Raw genomic sequence first — 21376 nt, 5'->3', positions numbered from 1 at the left:
ATAACACAAGTTACAGAGTAGCCACGGGTGCACAGAATGAATGAATGTGAAGACCAACACCAGAACAAATGAAAGAGTGAGCACATTTCTGAATGGTCTTCCCTTCTCGGCACTGGCTTTCTGAATACTGTAAAAACCTTCTACAGGTGGGCGGCCCCATTGATAAGAGGGTAGTTGTACTAGCGTGAGCACTTATGCCTGGACTCCCAGCGCTCAAGTAAAAGCTGGGTATGGAAGCATGCTATAAGCCCTGTGCCCTGACCATCCAGACACGAGCTCCAAGTTCAATATAAGATCCTGTCTCAAACACTAAGGTATTAAAGCCAGCAAAATGGCTCAGCGGATGACAATGCTTGTTCCCAAGACTGACTGACTGACTGACTGACTGACGGCCTGAATTTGATCCCTGGATTCCAGGTAGCAGGAAAGAACTGTGCACTATGGCATGTGGATGCACGGGACCAACACACACACACACACATACACACACACACACACACACACAGAGAGAGAGACATTTTAAAACAAAGAGTGATCAAGGAAACACCACTGACCTCTGGACTCCACACACATACACATGCACCCACACAGGCATGGGCACACGTACACATGCACTCACACATGCATGTGCACACACGCAAAGACTCTTGAGCTGTCTGTACAGTACAAAACCAAAATGTGACTCCAGACACCTGCAGTCTCTGCCTTGTCATCCATGCCAGACTTATGAGCCCCTCCCTGACAAATGTCATGCAGATGGCACATCCTCTTTGGTTGGCAAATGGTCCCTCCACCTCTGTGGGCTGAGCTGTGATGCTGTCTGACTACACATGGCTCTCTAGGGGTCCCTGTAGCCCCTAGCCCAGCTCAACTCCTTCCCCTATCTTACCACCCTCACCTTTCTGTCATTTTCAGCCTGTACCCGATTTCTGTATGACTTCCATTCCCAAATAAAATGCCAGTCCTACTTACTTAGAACTTACAATGCCCTAAGCATATGTTCCTGCTGATTCCACTGTGGCAGAAGGGTCAACAGATGGGCAGCTTGCATGCTTCAGGAACATGAATCTGAACCCAGAACATTGGCACAGCCGGAGCCTCTCGGTACCATGGCAACCACTTCTCCCCATGGACTGAGCAGCTACTGCAAACAGTCCCAGGCTAAGGTTAGTGCCACAGGAGGCCATTGCAGACTGGATGTGGGTGGACCCACTGCGTGCTGGGCTAAGCACCCACTGAGAGTCTCAGGATGGAAGCTACAGGAGTGAAAGTAACTCTGTTAACTAATATTTATATATTATATAGTTCTGTCATTAATATGCAATTATTAGGAAATAATTCTGTAAGAAAGGCAGAGTGGGACTCTGTACACCTCTGAAGTGCTTGGAAACAAGAAAAAAGCTTTTCTGGGGCCTGCCAGGACTGCTGACGGGGACCGTTTAATCTGCAAACCATCCCACAAAGAACAAGACCCTAAACCTCTTCCTTAGGGCCAAGAGCATCCGGTCCCAGAGTCCAGTCCCAGCTCTGTATTACTCCTCGCTGTGTGGTGGCAGGTAAGTCTCTTAAGCTCTTTGGGCTTTGGTTTGCAGTCATGAGGAATCAACCCTCACAAAGCATGGCTGGTCAGATATGGTGGTTGAGGGTGGGGTCCCTGGCTCAGCAGGGTAGGGACGGAGAGCGGATGTGGCAAGCTGAACCATCTGTACACTGTCCACCAGATGGCCGGGATGAGAAAGCAGACCGCAGCTGCTGCAGGCAAGCCTCAGATCCCACGGCCCATTCACAAGGACCAACAAACAGCCTCCAGAGCATTTTTAGACCATGTGCCAGACGCTTGCCATCCCATCCACACAGAGGGTGAGCAAAGGGAGATCTGAACAGAAAGGCACAGCACACCAGAGGAAGGAAGTGTTTCCCCAAGCACCATCCAGGCCGGATGTCCAACAGCCAGGAGCATCAGTTAGGAATCTGCCAGCAGGATGCTTGGCCTTCCTCTGTCACCTTCACTAGCTTGGTGAAGAAAACAGTCACAGAGGCAGGATGGCTGGAGACGGGCTCCCAGTGAGGAGGGGAAAGCTGGGTTTGGTGAGAAGGGAAGTGGGGCCTATAGCACCCAGCCCCAGAGACTATGAGGCCAGTCTTGCTGACGGACGGATGCACTAACTTCTGGGAAAGTTGAGGCCACACTTGCCCGCTTTGGAAGCATGCACTGCAGTTAGAGCCGCTGAGATCCTGTCCCTGAGCCAGGAGTCTGCACACCCGGCTCCAGCTGTGCCCTTTATGCTGATGTTGTTTTAAATGAATTTACAAAAGCAATGAACACAGGGTCTAGATGAAACTCCCAAAAGCCATTTTAGCTGGAAGAACACTTACACGCATGAACACACAATCGCACACTAATCTTAGTACCACACAGCACAAAGTAAATGCCTTTTGAAATGAACTAAATGCAAGAGATGAGTCAATTTAAAAAGCTATGCCGTCGGGCATGGCGATGCATGCCTACAATCCCAGCACTTGGGAGGCCAAGACGGGAGGATCAAGAGTTCCAGGAGCACAGCTGCATAGCAACTTTGAGGCCAGAAAGCAATTAAAGAGTCAGGTGGCACAAACCAGGAAGCAGAATCAGGAATATCACAAGTTCAAGGCTTACCTGGACTACTGAGTATAAACCTGTCTCAGAATAAAATGGTTTAAAAAAATTTTTTTAAAGGCTAAGATGTGCCTCAAAGGTAGAACATGTGCCAGCATATTCAGTGCCCTATGTTCCATACCTAGTGCCAGTGGGGGATGGGGTGGGGGGAAAGAAAGAAAGAAAGAGGAATAAGAAAAAAAGAAGGCAGCTAAGGAAAGAGGTCACATGACCCTGGTTTGATTTCTGTATATCACCAGTAATGCTGATAAGCACTGAACACTTACAGTTGGAAATTGGTATTGTTTTTAAATTATTTGTATTATCTGTAGGCCTGGCTAGCAATCAATTAAGACACAGACACTTGTTATATTTTTAAAAAATAGCCTTAGTTAACCTGGGGCAGGGCAGACATTAATCCTCTAAACTACTTCCCATAGTGGGGCAGGTATGGGAGCCCTGCCTCAATCCCACGCCATCTGCTTCTAATCATTTCTATCAAGCTACCTCCCCTCCATAATCCCATATACTTGTTAATGTTCTTTATCTCCATCCACGCCGGCCATGTGCTTCTCCTCCATCTAACCCATGGAGGCCTTCCTCTCTTCCCTCTTGGGACCCTCTCCTCTGGTTGGTTCTCCCTCCTCCTGGTGGCATCTCTCTTCTCCTTCCCAGGACTCTTCTTTCTCTAAGCCCCGCCTATCTCCTTTGCCCTGCCCAGTTAGGGTGGCTTTTTTATTAATCAAAAGGTGGGTCACAGAGACAACAAGCAGTAATTAGCATCAAAATACATCAGACCATCCTCCCCCGCCCCCCCCCCACCCCCAACAGGTTGGTCAATGTCACAGCAGCACTAAGAGACTGACAGGTAAGGACCGGTGGCCCCCCACAGGGACTTGTCCCAACCCACCCAGCTGGGAAGCAGCCCCAGTGGGATTCAAACCCACAGCCATCTGCCGGGAGTCCACACCCTCGCCCCCAGGTGGCCTGCCTTTGTCTGACATTAATTGCAAAGCTAAAGACAACAGGGGACAGAGGACCTGGGACCTCCTTCTTACAATCTCTTTAAAGGCTCTTTTTTTTGGGGGGGAGGGGGGAGAAGAGGGTGCACAGCCCAGGCTGGCCTCCAACTCTCCATCCTCCTGCCTCTGTTTCCAGAATGTACACCAGCTCCTTAAAAGATCTCATTACCAACTGTGCTGATTTGTATCATCTTCCCGGCGCTGTGGCCACTCAGGCCACGTGTTCTTTCATGATTCACACATGCCAGGGGAAGCTCAGAACACATACAAACCTTACGGTTCCGGCGTCATGTTTTTACTAAGTCACACACGTGCATGGACTCCTTCATACCAAAGCCCGGGCCACTTCTGATCCTAGAGCTTCCTGGCCATGCCCCACCCGAGCCAGTGGCCATTGACTCCAAAGGAAACTGGCCACTTGGACCTCACAAGTCAGCTTCACTTTCTCCAGGCCTCGTAATAGCAACATCAAGCATCTGCTCTTTGTACGAGGGTTTGTACTCTTGAAATTAAAGGCTCATACAGAAACAGATACGGACAAAGATGGGAGAAGAAAGGAGGGTGGGGCCCTGGGTTCTGCCTTCAGCTTGCAGCCCCCGGAGGCTTTGCCGTTATTGTTCGCTGACCAATCAGAGTGGATGATGGATAGGGTTGGACACTGGAGTTTGAACTGCCCATCTGACCTGGAAACCCAGTGAACCACAGGGGGCGGAAGAAGCAGTCGGACACTGCCCGGGGAAGAATCTACCTGTGTCACTTTTGCGGCTGCTGATGTCCACAGAAGTTGGAGGGGTGGGGGCAGGTGAGGGCCACACACGGGACTTTAGAAAGCCCAAAGCAGAGCCTAGCATGGCCGTGCACGCCCACCATCCCAGTACTAAACGCTTGCGACAGGAGGATGGCCAACTGGAGGTCACCCTGGATATAGTGAGCCACTGTCTCAAAAGACACAAAACAAAAACCCAGCCCAGAGCTGTTGCTGCTCGGATGCCCATCACTTCGCTGCTCAGGGTGCCCACCTTCTCCCAAAAGGTCTCAGGGCGCCCTACCTGTGCACTGCTGAATGAAGTGCTGGTAATCCGCTCCCTGATCGCCGGGGACAATGGTGGCGCCGTCATATCTGAACGTCACCCTTTGGGTTGGAGGAACAAAAGAAACATAGGTGAGCGGCGGCGGTGAGCAGCACGAAGCAGGTCACTACGGGCATCCCCGGCCCCGCAGCTTTGCTCACCAGATCACTTCCGAGCCGTCGTCCCGCACTAGGTTGTACGCCGCGCGACACGCCTCCTTGTCGATCTTCGTGGCCATGGCCGCCGCGGAAACACTACCGGAGCCAGTGAGCGCGCCCCTGATCGGCTGCGAGGGTCCAGCGGGAGCCGAGAGTGAGCCGGGGGAAGACCGCAACTCGGAACTGCAAACTAAGATTCTCCAAGGGGCGCCAGCGGCTACTGCGGAGCTGGAGCGCGCGCCGGCACTCCACTCCCACGGAGGCCACGCCTCTTCGTCGCCATTGGTCACGAGGGGCTGAGGCGGGGCGTCTCGCACTTGCAGTGACCAATCCCAGCATGTGCGAATTGCGCAACTCCGCAGAGGGCTGGAGGAGGGGCTCTTCCTCTTCGTCCTCCCTCCTTCCCTCCCCACTCCGTGGGCCCCCAACCCCTCTCTTTTTCCACCACCTTCTGTGTTCTCCAATCTCTCTCGCTCTCCTTCCTTCCTTCTCTGTGTTCTCCCATCCTCCGCTTGCCTCATCCCGTTGCCCTCCCTCTCTTCTCTCTGCCTCTACCGTGTTCTCCCCTCTTCTCGTCTCTTCCGTTTATTCCACCCCAGTCCCTTCTTCCTCTTCCCTAAGGCCTCCTTCCTCTTCCTCTCTTTCTACTCTTGAATCATCCTCCACCTCGTGCCCTCCACCAGTGAGCCGGGCTGCAGCGCTAGCCACCCCCTCGCTCCCAGAAGGATAATTTAAACCAGCAAGTCAATTGAGCCATTCCGGCCAAGGCTGGCCTCTAAACCCAGTGTTTGCGCTTTGGATTCGGAGTGGAGGAATTGGGAAGAAGGAAGGAAGCATTTCATTTGGAATCACTGTTGACTTTGCATCCTGGCTATCTGAAGTCACAGGGGGTACCTTTTTTTGTTGTTTTTGTTTTTCGAGACAGGGTTTCCCTGGCCTCACTTTGTAGAGCAAGCTGGCCTCGAACTCACAGCAATTCACCTGCCTCTGCCTCCTGCGTGCTGGGATTAGAGGTGTGCACCACCGTCCCGGGGCAGAGAGGGAGGTACCCTTAACTTCTTCACTGAGTCATTCATACACCCCTCCATCCACTGTCTGTCTTACAGGCAACTGAAAGGCTGGCCCTGGAGACCCAGCTCTGGAATTTCACCTAGTGTAATTCTCAGTCCCAAACCGTGGGGCAAGCCCTAAAAGCCTTCCAAGAGTACAGTTCTCTTCCCATGGTAAGAACAACACAGTCAGCCTCACCGAGTGCCTTCAGCTTTAACAGAAATGATCTGCTTAAGCAAAGGCAGACATCAAAGGCGGCCATTGTTGATTCGGCCGTTAACTAAAAGAGATACCAGACCCAACTGAAAAGACCAGGAACAATGTACAACGGACAGGGGAACCCTTAGGCGTGAGGGTGTGGCCCAGTGGTCAGCGTCTGTGAGGTCCTAGGTTCTCTCTCCAGCACCTTGCCTCAAATGAAAAAAAAAAATCAGTCTGGGCACAATAGCTATGTTAAAGTAACTTTCATTCACCTGATGTAATTGTCACCTCCAAGGCTTACTGCCTCGTTCTGCTCACCTCTGCCTAGTCCTGGAAGCTTCTAGCCTCTGTATAATCTTATCTAGGCCTAGAATGTTTCAGTCTCTGAGACTTACTGCTGAATAAACTCACCCTTTCTTTCATATCTTTTTCTGAACTCTGACTGGTTGGTTCAACCCAGCTTTGCTGGCTCAAACTCTTGTCCAAGCAGATTGATTCAATCTGGCTTCTCTCTCAGCTTCTGACTGAATTGCTCTACTTGACCTCAAGCTAACTCTAGCAGTCTGTTCTAATCTTCTGGTTCTTTCTTGTTCTCTGGCTTACTCTGCCTTCACCTGTGTCCAGCTGGTTCTCCCTTCAATGAACTGTCTTTGTAAAAACTCTCCCTGTGAAAACTGCCTCTGAGTCCCACAAATTGAACTGCCACAGACACTCTACTGCCCTGCCTCTCAACTCACTGACTCAACTGAACTACCTGAACAGAACTCAGAGACCTGCCTACCTCTGTCTCCTAAGAGCTTGGATTAAAGGCATGTTCCTAAGCTTTTCTTTGCCTGAAACTTGCTCTATACCAGGCTAGCCTCAAACTCATAGATCTGCTTGCCTCTGTCTCCTGGGATTAAAGGTATATCTATATTACAACCTGATCACACCGTCCTAAAAAGGATTTGGATGTGATCTCTTGCCAGAGCAGCCATGTTCTAAATCAAAATTCCTCTACATAGCTCACACCAGGCATCTCAAAACTTAGGAGGCTGAGTAACGAGGACTGGACATTGACAACAAGCCTGGGCCACATACTGAGTTCTAGGCCTGTCTCAGGTTGACAGAGATGTCCAGCCTCTTCCAGTGGACTTTAGATTCTTTCCCAGCACCCATGTCTGTAATGACAGCTCCAGGGGGACCTGATGCCCTCTGCACACACACACACACACACACACACACACACACACACACACACACACACCAATAAGATACTTTATGCAGAGCAGTGGTGCCTCACACCTTTAATCCCAGCACTCAGGAGGCAGAGGCAGGCAGATCTCTGAGAGTTTGAAGCCATCCCAGTCTACAAAGTGAGTCCAGGACAGTCAAGGCTACAGAGAGAAACCCTATCTTGAAACACCAAAGAAATGTTACCAAGAAGAGACTTGATACCCTATGAGCATATACAGGGGGAGGAGGTCCCCCTCAGTCACAGTCATGGGGGGGGGGGGTAAGGGGAAAATGGGAGGGAGGGAGGAATGGGAGGATACAAGGGATGGGTTAACAATTTAGATGTAATATGAATAAATTAATAAAATATACTATAAAAAATAACAAAAATTTTTAAAAAGATACTTTTTAATTTTTTTTACATTTTTAAAATGTTATGTATTTTTTGTGTTTTGACTACCTGCATGTCTGTGTAAGGGTGTCTGAACCCCCTGGAACAGGAGTTATACACACCTATGAGCCTTGATGTGCGTGCTGGGAATTGAACCCAGGTCCTCAGGAAGAACAGCCAGTGCTTTTAACTGCTGAGCCCCAAGATTTAAAAAAAAAAAAAGGAATCAATGAATCTTTCAATGAATGGTGGGTTAATAATGGTGAGTGGGCAGCACAGGGGCTGGAGCAGATGCTGCTTTGAATGAAAAGTAAAAACAGAAGGTGCAAAGCCTAACAACCGGAGTGTGTGTGTGTGTGTGTGTGTGTGTGTGTGTGTGTGTACACCCACAGAAGGAAAGGAGAGAGCCAACTTCCTCATATTGCTCTTCAGCTCCATAGGCATACCATGGCATGCAAGTCACGTGCATCTATATGCATATATAGATATAGAAATGTGCAGAGAGACAGAAGACAAAACAGATTCCTGGCTGATGTAGCCCATAGTGGTCCTTAGTAAAGGTAAGGGAAATTGGCCATTGAAAAGGATGGGTGGGTGGCTTCTTTGTCTACAGCAGGGACCAATGTCAAAGCATGAAGACAGGAAAACCCAATGGGGCCAGAAAAAAAGCATGAGATGCTTCCTTTCTTCCTGGAATAGGGTAGGTCTTTCTAACAGAAACTTAAAATCCAGAACACGATGGGCCGTGGTGGCTCGCGCCTTTAATCCCACCAGATAAAGGCGGATCTCTGTGAGTTCGAGGCCAGCCTGGTCTATAGAGTGAGTTCCAGGACAGCCAGGGCTACACAGAGAAACCTTGTCTCAAAAAAACAAAAAGGAAAAGGAAACAGAGTTCTCCAGACTAGCTAAGCCTACACAATAAAACAAAAGGAAACTAAGGAAGGAAGGAAAGAGGGAGGGAAGGAGGGAGGGAGGAAGGGAGGAGGGAAAGGAAGGAAGGAAGGAAGGAAGGAAGGAAGGAATTAATTAATTACTACCAAAAAGTTATGTCGACCTTGCGTCTCTGGCTCTACATTCCAGGCACCCAGCATGCTGTCAGTGAGGGAAACAATTCCCCTGGGCAGGCAACTGTTCTTTCTGCTCCTTGCTGAGAGCACCCTCTACTGGGCATAACATGTAAAAGAGTTGATTTGCCAGGGAACCTTGAGTACGAACCCTGTCAATCTCAGCTAAGAAAACATCAATAAAGCAGAACATGGTGGCGCTCGCTTTTAATCCCAGCACTTGGGAGGCAGAGGCAGGCGGATCTTTGTGAGTTCGAGGCCAGCCTGGTCTACAAAGTGAGTCTAGGACAGCCAATGCTACACAGAGAAACCCTGTCTTGAAAACACACACACACACACACACACACACACACACACACACACGAAAACATCAATAAAACAACTGCACACCAGATGTGTTGTCAGATACCATTGACATCTGTTGGGTTATGTCACAGTACAGAAAGTATCCTGGCTAGGTATGGTGACCTGCACCTGTAACCACAGGACCCCAGAAGAGGCAGGAGAATTGATGGAAGTTGCAGGTCCCCTGAATCTACAGTAGAATAAGTTCTGGGACAGCCAAGGTTACAGAGTAAAATTTTGTGGCAAAAATGAAATAATGAGCCATTAACATGGCTCAGTGGGTAAAGGTGCTTGGTACTAACCCTGAATTTGAACCTGGGGTCCTCATGGAGGAGAAAATAGTCTTCTGCAAATTTTCCTCTGACCTCTATGGCAAGATGCAAAGCCATATACATGCACACATGCACACATGCACACATGCACACACATGCACACGTGCACACACATACTCACATACACACAGATATACGCATACACAAACCTAAAAGTAGATAAATACATTTTGTTTGTTTGTTTGTTTTTCGAGACAGGGTTTCTCTGTGTAGCCTTGGCTGTCCTAGACTCACTTTGTAGACCAGGCTGGCCTCAAACTCACAATGATCCACCTGCCTCTGCCTCCCAAGTGCTGGGATTAAAGGCATGTGCCACCAAGCCTGCGATAAATACATTTTAAAATACCATTTTAGGGGCTGGAGAGATGGCTTAGCAGTTATAAGCACTTGCTGTTTTCCACAGGACCAAGGTTCAGTTCCCAGCACCCACATACTGGCTAACAATAATCTGTAACTCCAGTATCATGGGAATCTGACATCTTCTTCTGGCCTTTGTAGGCCAGATGTCTACAGACATACATGCAGACAAAATGCTCATACACATAAAATAAGTTTTTAAAAACCATATAAAATGATTATATGGTACATGCCTTTAATCCCAGCACTAGGGAGGCAGGGGCAGGTGGATCTCTGAGTTTGAGGCCAGCCTGGTCTACAGAGTGAATAGGAGGATAGCCAAGGCTACACAGAAACACCTGTCTTGAAAAACAGAATCAATAATAATAATAATTAAGCAGAGTGGTTGTGGCGCACACCATTTAATCCTAGCACTCAGGAGGCAAAAGCAGGCAGATCTCTGTGAGTTCGAGGCCACCCTGGTCTACAGAGTGAGTTCCATGACATTCAGAGCTGATACACAGAGAAACCCAGTCTCAAACTCCATCATCATCATCATCAATACATTAATAGTAATAATACATTAATAAAATAAATGCTGACTTTATGCAAACTTGAAGTAAACACGCTTCTCCCAGTCCTCATGAGGCTTACGGTACAAAGGAGAAAAGTGCTCCCCTCATTGTGGGTGCCTAGGAAGCTCAGTTCCAGTTGCATGAACAACAGAAGGAAAGCCAAGCCCCGATGGCTAGAGTCCGGATGAAGGTGGCTCAGGCGTAGCTTCGTCAAGGCTTTGGCTCCAACGCGCTGGGTCTCCCTTTGGCCTCCTCAGTGCTGAGTCTGCTCTTCAGATAAGTGCTGTCTTTCTGCCTGGCGCACTTTAGCTCCACGTCAGCACAGCTGATTCTCACTGGGACCTCAAATGTTCCCCCTCTTCACGGCTCTCACCAGCTCTTCAACGTTAAAAGGATCCTTCTGAGCCACTCTCCAACACTCACTCGATCACACAGCATCGTGTTTCACGGCACCCACCGATCACGCTCTTTCACCTCATACTTTGCCTGTCTACCCCTAGAAGAATGGCACATCCACAAGCAGAACATTGTCTACCTAGATCACTGAGACATCCATCTCTAAAGAGCCAAGGGAATCCCAGACAGACATCCGCACCCTGTACTACTGAGACACACACACCTCCAGTTTCAAAGGCCTTGTCAGGACCTGTGAACTACCCCAAGAGACAGACAGCAGCCACAGCCTGGAGACATTCTTTTCTGTAAGTTCCTTCCAGCTTCCTTTCAGCCCCTTGCCCACACCAGATAAGCATTATATATGATAATATATGAAATGCAATTGCAATTCTATTTTTTTATATGGCACTAATAGTAATGACAACATAATCCTATATGTTAATTAATTTGCACTATATGTTAATAGCACTAACAAGTATAATGGCCTGTAATCCTGCATGGTGTTAAGCTCTGTGAGGCTGTTTTCTATCAGCTTTGCCTTCCTTTCTTACGTTCTCTCTCTCTCTCTCTCTCTCTCTCTCTCTCTGTGTGTGTGTGTGTGTGTGTGTGTGTGTGTGTGTGTGTGTGTGTGTGTTTCAAGACAGGGTCTCTCTGTGTAGCCTTGACTGTGCTAGACTCACCTTGTAGACCAGGCTGGCCTCGAACTCACAGAGATCCGCCTGCCTCTGCCTCCCGAGTGCTAAGATTAAAGGCGTGAGCCACTACCACCCAGCTCTTATGTATTTTTTTCTTAAAGAATGTCAGACAGGTGTACAACATGTTTTGATCATATCCATCCTCTTATTTCTTGGTTTTTGGACACAGGGTCTCATAGCCCAGGCTGGCTCAAACGCCTGGTCCTGCTGCCTCTGCTCCCAGATGCTAAGAATACAGGTGTGGTCCGTCGTGCCTGGCTGTTCACAGCTGTTTCTAAGTTAATTCTTATATTGTCTCTGTCCTTGGATCAGCCCAGATGAGAGTTGAACCTACTCTCTAGAGTTGGTTTTATTTTGTCCCAGCCTCTCATTATTTTGTAGGCCATGCTGGCGCTTGAAATTGTAATCCTTCTGGCTTCAGCCTCCTGAGTAGTGGGATTTACTCTTCAAACCTAGGTCATCTGACCTCAGAGGTTTTGACCTCTCCATCAGGAAACAGATTGGAGGTCATGAGACTTAGGCAGGCAGCTGGGCACCCCGGGGGCGTTGAGAGGACTCTGTGCTGAGTTTCTGAGAATCTCTTATTTATTTACCCAGATAAAAAGGTAACTCTAGCACGAGAAAGGCCGAGAACGGAGGATCAGGATTCCAAGGTCATCCTTGGCTACACAGACAGTTTAAGACCAGCCTAATCTTGATGCCACCCTGTCTCAAAACCAAAACCAAAACCAAGGGCTACACAGATGGCCCGATGTTTTAGAGCACCTGTCGCTCTTTCAGAGGCTCAGTGTGCAGTTCCCACCACACATTTATGGCACACAGCCATCTATAACTCCACTTTCAAGTTTTCCAGCCCACTCTGGCCTCCACGGACACCTCAACACACATGATATTCATAAACTTATATACACACACATTTTTTAAAAAAAAATCTTTAAAAACAAACTGGCAAAACTCATATCAGACTGCTGTATTTCCACCCTCACAAAAACCTGACAGACTGTTTGAGGTCAGGGCCTTGGTTTTCACATTTTCTTTGGGGCTGAAAATTGAAGGCGGAAAAAAAAAGTCTCTCCTCAGCTGAACTACCAGGTAGGCTAGCATACCTGACTCTCTCTTCCTCAGCGAGTGGCTGCACCCTGAAACAGGTGCCTCCCTGGGAAGGGATATTTATAGACAGGGCTATTTGTGGAATGAGCTGATCTCACCAATTGTCAAGGCTTTACAAAGAGCCTCTCAGGAATGTCGGAAAGATTAAGCTGCCTAAGTGGAGACTGAAGGTACAGTCGCCAGGCTCCTGACTGCTGGCAATGTGACCTGGTTCCTGCTGCTCAAGACCCCAGGAAGGGAGGCCAAGGGTAGCACAAAAGGAGGTCTCTATTGCTAAGGGTTGGGCAGGCACCAGCCCCAAGTCGGTGCATTTAGAATGTTTGTTCGTGCAGGGTGAAAGGAGGGTGTGCATGCTACAGTGTGCACACATGAAAGTCAGAGGACAACTTGTGGGTGTCAGTTCTCTTCTTCCACCATGTGGGTACCAGGGATTGAACCCCGGTACTCAGGCTTGGCCACAAGCCCCTTTACTGACCAAGCCATCTGGCAGGCCCATTTCAGATAACTTCAAAATAAAAGAATGAAGCTGGGCATGGTGGTGCACCCTTTTAACCCCAGCATTTGAGAGGCAGAGGCAGGTATATCACTGTGAGTTCAAGGCCAGCCTGGTCTACAAAGCGAGTCCAGGACAGCCAAGGCTACACAAAGAAACCCTGTCTCGAAAAACCTAAATAAATAAAAGAATGAATTGTGTTCTTCCTGGAGTAGACCCCCCTCCTCTCATGCACACATAAAAAAATAAATGTAACTTTTTTTTAGAATGAACCATATGCCAATTTATTGGCATCATCAAATTATGACCAAGACGGGTGGTTTGTTTATGTTTTGTTTTTTGCTTGTGAAATAAGGTTTATTTCAAACACTAAAACAGGTGCCCATCCATCTTCTTTGAAGGCACAGTTCTTTTTCTTTTTGTTTCCTTTTTTTTTTTTTTTTTGAAGATGCAGTTCTTTACACTTCAAGTAGAGACTATGTTCCTTTCTCACACTTTTTTTTTTCAAGACAGGGTTTTTCTTTGTAGCCTTGGCTGTCCTGGACTCACTTTGTAGACTAGGCTGACCTTGAACTCACAGCAATCCACCTGCCTCTGCCTCCCAAGTGCTGGGATTAAAGGCGTGCGCCACCATTGCCCAGCCTCTTTCTCACACTTTTTATGCAGCTGCAGAAAGGCTTCTTGGCATTTGCTTTGAATCCTGTTGTTGGGGTAGCCTTCGCAGCCTTTGCACAGATCTAATAGAATTCCATGTGGCTGAATCCCACCTGTTACCAGTATATTACCATGACACCTAAGGAGTGCACACTAGGCCAACTGCAAGGATTCTATCATGTTGGAGGCTCAGCCAGCTGCACGGTGGTCAGGCTTGAGCAGTGGGGTTTGTTTGTTTGTTTGTTTGTTTGTTTTATTTAGAAAATACTAGGAACTTTGAAAACAATATGAATATTTGGCTGCACCAAGAACAAAATATGAGTGAAAATAATATTTACAAATTGTTCTTGTTTTGTTTTGTTTTGTTTTGTTTTTTGAGACAGGGTTTCTCTCTGTAGCCTTGGCTGTCCTGGACTCCCTTTGTAGACCAGGCTGGCCTTGAACTCACAGCAATCCCCCTGCCTCTGCCTCCCGAGTGCTAGGATTAAAGGTGTACACCACCATGCCCGGCTACAAATTGTTCTTAGTGGGGCTGGAAAGAGGCTCAGAGGTTAAGAGCACTGATTGCTCTTCCAGAGGTCCTGAGTTCAATTCCCAGCAACCACATGGTAGCTCACAACCATGCCATGTACACCAGAAGAGGGCATTAGATCACATTATAAATGGTTGTGAGCCACCATGTGGTTGCTGGGACTTGAACTCAGGACCTCTGGAAGTGCAGTCAGTGCTCTTAACCACTGAGCCATCTCTCCAGCCCAGGGACATGGTTTTAAAACAGCAAGTTTTACTCTTTTCTCTGTAAATAAGACAAGTCAAACTGCTCCACAGAACTGGGATTTGTCTTTTGCTTGTTTTTTTTTCTTGTTGTTCTAATTGTCATAAATTATTAATTTAAAAATAATAAAGGCTGGAGAGATGGCTCAATGATCAAGAACACTGTCTGCTCTTCCAGAGGACCAAGTACAGTTCCTGCCCTAATGTTAAACAGTTTCTAACAGCCTGTAACTCCAGCTCCCAGGGATCCCATGCTATTTTCTGGCCTCTATGGGTGCTGCGTGCACACACTTTCATGTACACAAACACACACACACACACACACACACACAATTTAGAGTAAAATAAATCTTTAAGGGACAGGCATGGTGGCACATGCCTTTGATGTCAGAACTCAAGAGGCAGAGGCAGGAGGGTCTCTGAGTTCAAGACTTAATAGGAATCCACAGACAGAGAGCCTTGGGGGAAGGCCCTGCTCTCAGCCCCATCTAGTGCAGCACCCCCCACCAGTTCAGAATAGGTAAACAAGGTGGAGGGACAGATCTATCGGCTTCTGGAACAGATTTTCACCCAGGACTGGGGAAGAACTCATGTCATAGTGCTCTGCCTCATCTTGACAGTAGATGCTAATCAGTGGTAGATGCTTGCCTGGCTTGTGTAAGGCCCTGGATTCAGGTGTGTGTGTGTGTGTGTGTATCTGTCTGTCTTAAAACCAGACATAGTAGCTTATATCTAAAGTCTCAGAACTTGTCCAGGTGTGGTAGCACATGCCTTTAATCCTAGCACTTGGGAGGCAGGAGGATCTCTGTGTGTTTGAGGCCAGCCTGCTCTACAAAGTAAGTCCAGGACAGCCAAGATAACATAGAAAAAAAAAAAAAAAAAGCCCTGTCCCGAAAAACCAACCAACCAACCAACCAAACAATAAATAAAAGCTCAGTAGGGCGTGGGTGTGGCATGCCTTTAGTCCCAGCACCCAAGAGGCAGAGGCCAGTCTGGTCTACAAAGAGAGTTCCAGGACAGCCAGGGCCGTATATATACAGGGAAACCTTATCTCAAAAACAACAACAACAACAACAAAAAATCAGCCAAACAAACAAACAAAACCAAAAATTTGTTCCTGGGACATTTAAAGTTTAATCTGAAGGGCCGGCGATATGGCTCAGCCTGTAAGGGTTTAGTTGCACAAGCATAGGGACCTGAGTTCAAATCCTCAGAACTAATGTAAAAATCCAGGCTTGATAGCCTGCAAGCCAAAGTTACCCTAGAGCTGTGGAGATGGAGTTACAGTACCAACCTGGCTTCAGGGTCAGTGAGAGAGCCTGTGACAAGAGAAAAGAGAGAGCTCAACAGAGCAAGACATCTTTGTCTTTATCACTGCTCTGTTGCTGTGAAAAGACACTATGACCAAGGCAACTATGATAAGAGAAAACATGTAGTTGGGGGCTGGCTTTCAGAGGGCCAGTCTATGATCATCATGGCTGGAAGCATATTAATATTCAGGCAGATGCTGGAGCAGTGGCTGGGAGCTATATCCAATAGCAAGAGGGGGGGGGGAGAGAGAGAGAGAGAGCCTGGCTTAATTTTGAAACCTCAAAGCACACCCACAGTAATACATTTCCTCCAGCAAGGCCACACCTACTCCAACAAGGCCACACCCCCTAATCCTTCTCAAATAGTGCCACTCCTTGATGACTAAGCATTCAAATATATGAGCCTATGGGGGCCATTCTTATTCAAACCACCACAGCACCCAATATTCTGGCTTCAGTGTGCAGGCAACTGCATACATAAAAGCACACACACACACACACACACACACACACACACACACACACTCATCGTAAATAACATCATTTCAGAGTGAACCAGATGGCTCAGCATGTAAAGTTTGCACCATGGTACACACTCACCTGAATTCACACACACACAACACACACACAAACTAATAATACATATAATATATGTGCGTGATTTCAGGCCTGTATAAAGTTTCCACTAAAAAGCTTATTAGATATTGAAGAGAGGAAATTACTTGAGAAAAGCCCACAGAGAAAAAGAAATTAATAGAAATGACATGTGAATACAAATATGCAAATAAGAAGCCACTGCCACTCTGGGAGGTTCCCCAGGCCTCCCATGCTTGTGACAGCATATGCAGCAAATGGTAAAGCATCATTTAGTTAAAGCGAAACAGTTCAAGTTTTCCAATAATGATAATAATTTTGTTTGTTTTTTCTTTCAAGACAAGAGTTCTGCTGGGTGGTGGTGGCGGCACACACCTTTAATCCCAGCACTTGGGAGGCAGAGGCAGGTAGATCCCTGTGAGTTCGAGGCCAGCCTGGTCTACAATGCAAGTCCAGGACAGCCAAGGTTACACAGAGAAACCCTGTCTCGAAAAACAAACAAACAAACAAAATAATAATAATAAATAAATAAATAAAAGACAAGGTTTCCTTGTGTAACCCTGGCTGTCAATGAACTTGCTTTGTGTAGGCCAGGCTGGCCTTGAACTCAGAGAGATCCACCTGCCCTGCTTTCCAAGTGCTGGGATAAAGGGGTGCACTGCTTTTAGCTCTATTTTATTTTATCTTTTTGGTTGTGAACCTAACTCTATTTTATTTTATTGGGATTTCTTTTTTTTTTTTTTAAGATTTATCTTTATTGTTACGTGTTGGCTCAGTTTATTAACAATTAAACTTTATTATACAACCCAACTAGCATATACAAGAAGGAAAAAAAGGTTAAAGGGACAGAAGATTAAAACCTCCTGGAATCCGTTCGGCAGGACGGGTCCTTAGGTGTCTCAGTCCCACGAGCTGGTCCGGTCCTTTCCTCTCTCTCCGCGCCTTCTCCTTCTCTCCTTCTACCTCTTCCCAGTCATATGCAAAGGGCGGTCCCTTCTCCCTTCGAGGGTCAATTAGGAAAACAATAGCCACGGTGGGGTTCCTAGGTAGGCTTCCTGAATTCCAAGCCCAGGAAGGCTCCAAACAGTCTCTCACAAGGTATTCATGGTGTGCCCCAAGGGTAAAGCCCGCCAAGACTGCTTCCACCTGCGACAAAGCTTAATCTATCCTACAGTTACGTATATAGTACTCTGCCTGCATGTACACCTGCAGGCCAGAAGAAGACATCAGATCACATTATAGACGATTGTGAGCCACCATGTGGTTGCTGGGAGTTGAACTCGGGACTTCTGGAAGAGCAGTCAGTGCTCTTAACCTCTAAGCCATCTCTCCAGCCCCTTCTTGGGGTTTCTTATACCTCTTTCTTCATTCTCCACTCCTTACCCCTCCTAATTCATTCCAAACCCCCAATACTAGGTAGGAGAGAACAAAGGTTAGAGGGGAGATGGAGCAGGGTTCTCTTTAGCTACTTCTGGCTGGATAGGGCCTCAGGTTCTTTGGGGTAACAGCAATCTCCGTGTCAGGACATCCAACAATCCAGCTAAGCAGCAAACAGCAAACCAGCAGCCTTCTCCCTCCTCCAACTGTCTCCTTGAGGCTTTCTCTCTGTCTTTTGGCTCTGGTATTTATACTTTCAGAGTCCTTGGAGTTCAACTATCTCAGCTGGCAAAGACCACTCATTTGGAGAGCTTTTGCGGTGGTTGAACTGGCCTCTCACCTGCTAGGCAAGCACTCTACCTTTAGCTGCATCCCCAGATCTTTCTATTTTTTTTTTAATTAAGTGTCATTAGGTCTTACTAAGTGGCATTGAATTTTCAATCCTCCTGCCTCAGCCCCCTCAACTCCCAGTAGGTAAGATGACAGGCGCCGCATCACCAGCCTTAGCTTCAGTGTCTGCTTTCATCAATGCAGCTGACGGAGGATTCCACAGGCAGACTCATCCAGAAAGTCACAGCTCCTCTCCACCCACCTGCCTGGTCCTCGGTGCTTTCTCTTAGTCACTCGTCTCTTCTGAGATGTGTACTGCATTTTACCATTCTGCCTCAACATTTATGTATTATTTAATTAGGTAATGAGTGACAGTTGTAAGCACAGCTGCCACCACAGGCTTGGCAGCCAACACTGACTCTGGATCTGCATAGAAGGAAGGAGAGGAAAGCTTGGTACACTGATGGCAGCTGCTAGTATCTCACAGGAGGGGATGCACCTGTAGACCAGGGGTTGGGTGAAGAGAAATCAGCTAGGACACAGCCTCACAAATACGTGTTTTAGGAGCTCTGTGGTTAAGAGTGTGGTAATCACACAGAAGCAAGGAGAAAGACCAAATCATGGCCAAATTAATTAAAGTAACCTGAAAAAAAAATTTTGTGTGCAGGGGCTGTCTCTCCCTAAAGGTGGGGTTCAAGAGATTAGCATTGGATATAGGTGAGATATAAGGGTTTCTATAGCTCAGGAATAGGGGGTTTCCAAATGGGAGATTTGGCAGGCAAATGAGTGGGATTACAGAAGCAGAACTTACACATGATAGGATGGTCATAACAACCTCTTGAAACAAAGACATGGTGGTCATAACAAGGAAATCATAACAACTGGTGGTCATAATAATCTTTTGAAATGAAAACATAGTTGCCATTTTCTGGAGCAGTACAGAATTGTTTGCAATTAAGGTTACAGGTGGGTACGGCCCAATCCTTGAGAAACAGATTAATCATAAACAGGGATAAACCTAGTTTGTCTTTACTATAACATGGCTTTCAAGCTCAAGATGGAGGCAGACTGCTTTAGTAAGTGCTTGCTGCAGCCAGGCAGTGTTGATGTGTGCCTTTAATCCCAACTTTTTTTTTAAAGATTTATTTACTTATTATGTATACAGTATTCTGCCTGAACATATGTCTGCACACCAGAAAAGGGCACTAGATCTTATTATAGATAGTTGTGAGCCACCATGTGGTTGCTGAGAATTGAACTCAGGACCTCTGGAAGAGCAGCCAGTGCTCTTAACCTCTGAGTCGTCTCTCTAGCCCCTAATCCCAACTTTTGGGAAGCAGAAGCAGGTGGATCTTTGAATGTGAGACCAGCCTGGTCTGCAGAGTTCCAAGACAGCCAAGGCTACACGGAAAAACCCTGTCTCAACTGGCCGCTGTGGCGCATACCTGTAATCCCAGCACTCATAAGGCAGGGGCAGGTGGATCATTGTGAGTTTGAAGCCAGTCTGGTCTAAAAAGAGAGTCCATCCAGGACAACCAAGACTACACAAAGAAACCCTGTCTTGAAGAACACAGAAGAAAGAAAAAGAAATCCTGTCTCAAAAAACAAACAACAAAAATGAGTGCTTGCTAAGGCCAGGAGTGGTGGCGAACACCACTCCCAGTACTCAGGGAAGCAGAGGCAGGTGGATCACTGTGAGTTCGAGGCCAACCTGGCCTACAAAGTGAGTCCAGGACAGCCAAGGCTACACAGAGAAACCTGTCTTGGGGGAAAAAAGAGAGAGAGAAAGAAAAGAAAAGAAACAGAAAGAAAGAAAGAAAAGAAAGAAAGAAAGAGTGCTCACTGCTTTTCCAAGTTTGGTTCCTAGCATTCACAGGGTATCTCACAACTACCTGTAACTCCAGCCCCAGGGGATCTAGAATCTTCTGGCTTCACCAGGCACTGCACATTATATGGCATAATATATATATATTCACATAAACACAGCCTACAGATACAGCACCGCAGCCATCAGGCTAACTCATCTTTATGCAATTACTTACTTTCAACACTTCTCAAACTTTGGAGATGTTAACCCTCATTTCAAAAAGGACACAAAAGTATCCTGTGTGGACCCAGGGCTGTAGCTCAGTTGGTAGAGTGCTTACCCAACATACATGAAGCCCTGGATTTCATGCCCATAGCCAAGAAACCAGGTGTAGTGGAGCATGCCTGTACACCCAGAACTGAGGAAGAAACAGGAGGATCAGAAGTTCATGGTTATCTTCAGCCAAATAGGTAGAGGTTAGCCCGAGCTAAAATCCTTGACTCAAAAAAAAACAACAACAACAACAACAAAAAAAAACAAAAAACAAAAAACAAAAAAAAAACCCCTATTTTTCGATGTAACTGGCCCAAAGTCACAGAGCTGCTAAGTGGCAGAGCAAGGGTTAAGTAAGGCCTGCCTGTCTTTATACCCAGGGTCATGAAGGCCTGCTGTACTGAATAAGCAACTGAAAGAACACAACCAACAAAGGCAGATTCAGACCATGGGGGAGAAGAGTTGCTAGGACAGGCATTTCAAAGGATCAGGCTGCAGATAGTGGGCACAGCGATTGGGAATGGGCACATTCTCACGCATGAGGCAGACTCCCCAGAACCCTGTGTTCCTGCCTCCCTTGGTTCCCAGGGGCAGGACCAGCCCCTACCCCTCCCTTATCTCGCCCTATTGCAACTATGCTGGACACCTCTCCCCAACTTCAGATACAAGGCTTGTGCACTGAGTCCCTTTTGGCCAGTACTGATTGGCCAGCTGAGACACGGCCCATTCTTTCTGGAATAAGAGAGAAGACCGACACAGGCTCCACAACACCTGAAGAGAACCCAGCCAGAGTCCAGACCCAACAGGCAAGCAAGGAACCAGTGACTGGCACCGGCAGGGGAGCAGCTGCGCAGCTGACAAGGTGCTGACCACATGCTTGCTTCTTCTAAAGGGGGACAAGAGGCAAAGCCTCAACTCTACAGTCAGGACCTAAGGGATCTCAGCCTCTAGGATTATGCAGGTCAAGAAGTTTGGGGGTCAGGAGAGCAGAGATGAAGTTCACAGGGCCCACTGAGAGCCCTGGGAATACATGTCAGTGCAGCCTGATGCTCAGTTCCAAGAATCCAATTGCTACCTCAGAGCTGGAGGGAAAGTGTGCACCAATCAATTAGTAATGTCTGCCTACTGTGGCATCAGAATAAGGCTGGGCATGGTGGCACACAGCTTTT

The 21376-nt window shown here is 47.4% G+C and overlaps 1 protein-coding gene across 1 annotated transcript in view; it reads right to left on the bottom strand.

The window, feature by feature from the left end:
• Nucleotides 1-5121, bottom strand: part of COTL1 (coactosin like F-actin binding protein 1) — a 30566-nt gene extending 25445 nt beyond the window's left edge. The window contains exons 1-2 of the mRNA XM_084757496.1: nucleotides 4889-5121; nucleotides 4707-4789 (exon numbers count right to left, since the gene is read on the bottom strand). Coding sequence (XP_084613622.1) covers nucleotides 4707-4789; nucleotides 4889-4965 — 160 coding nt within the window. The 5' untranslated portion in view covers nucleotides 4966-5121. The remainder of the gene's footprint in view (nucleotides 1-4706; nucleotides 4790-4888) is intronic.
• Nucleotides 5122-21376: the final 16255 nt, after the last annotated feature.

This window comes from Acomys minous (assembly GCF_964271855.1).
Source record: "Acomys minous genome assembly, chromosome: 14".
In the NCBI taxonomy this organism is placed as follows: domain Eukaryota; kingdom Metazoa; phylum Chordata; class Mammalia; order Rodentia; family Muridae; genus Acomys; species Acomys minous.
This window is presented reverse-complemented; position numbering and strand designations above follow the sequence as displayed.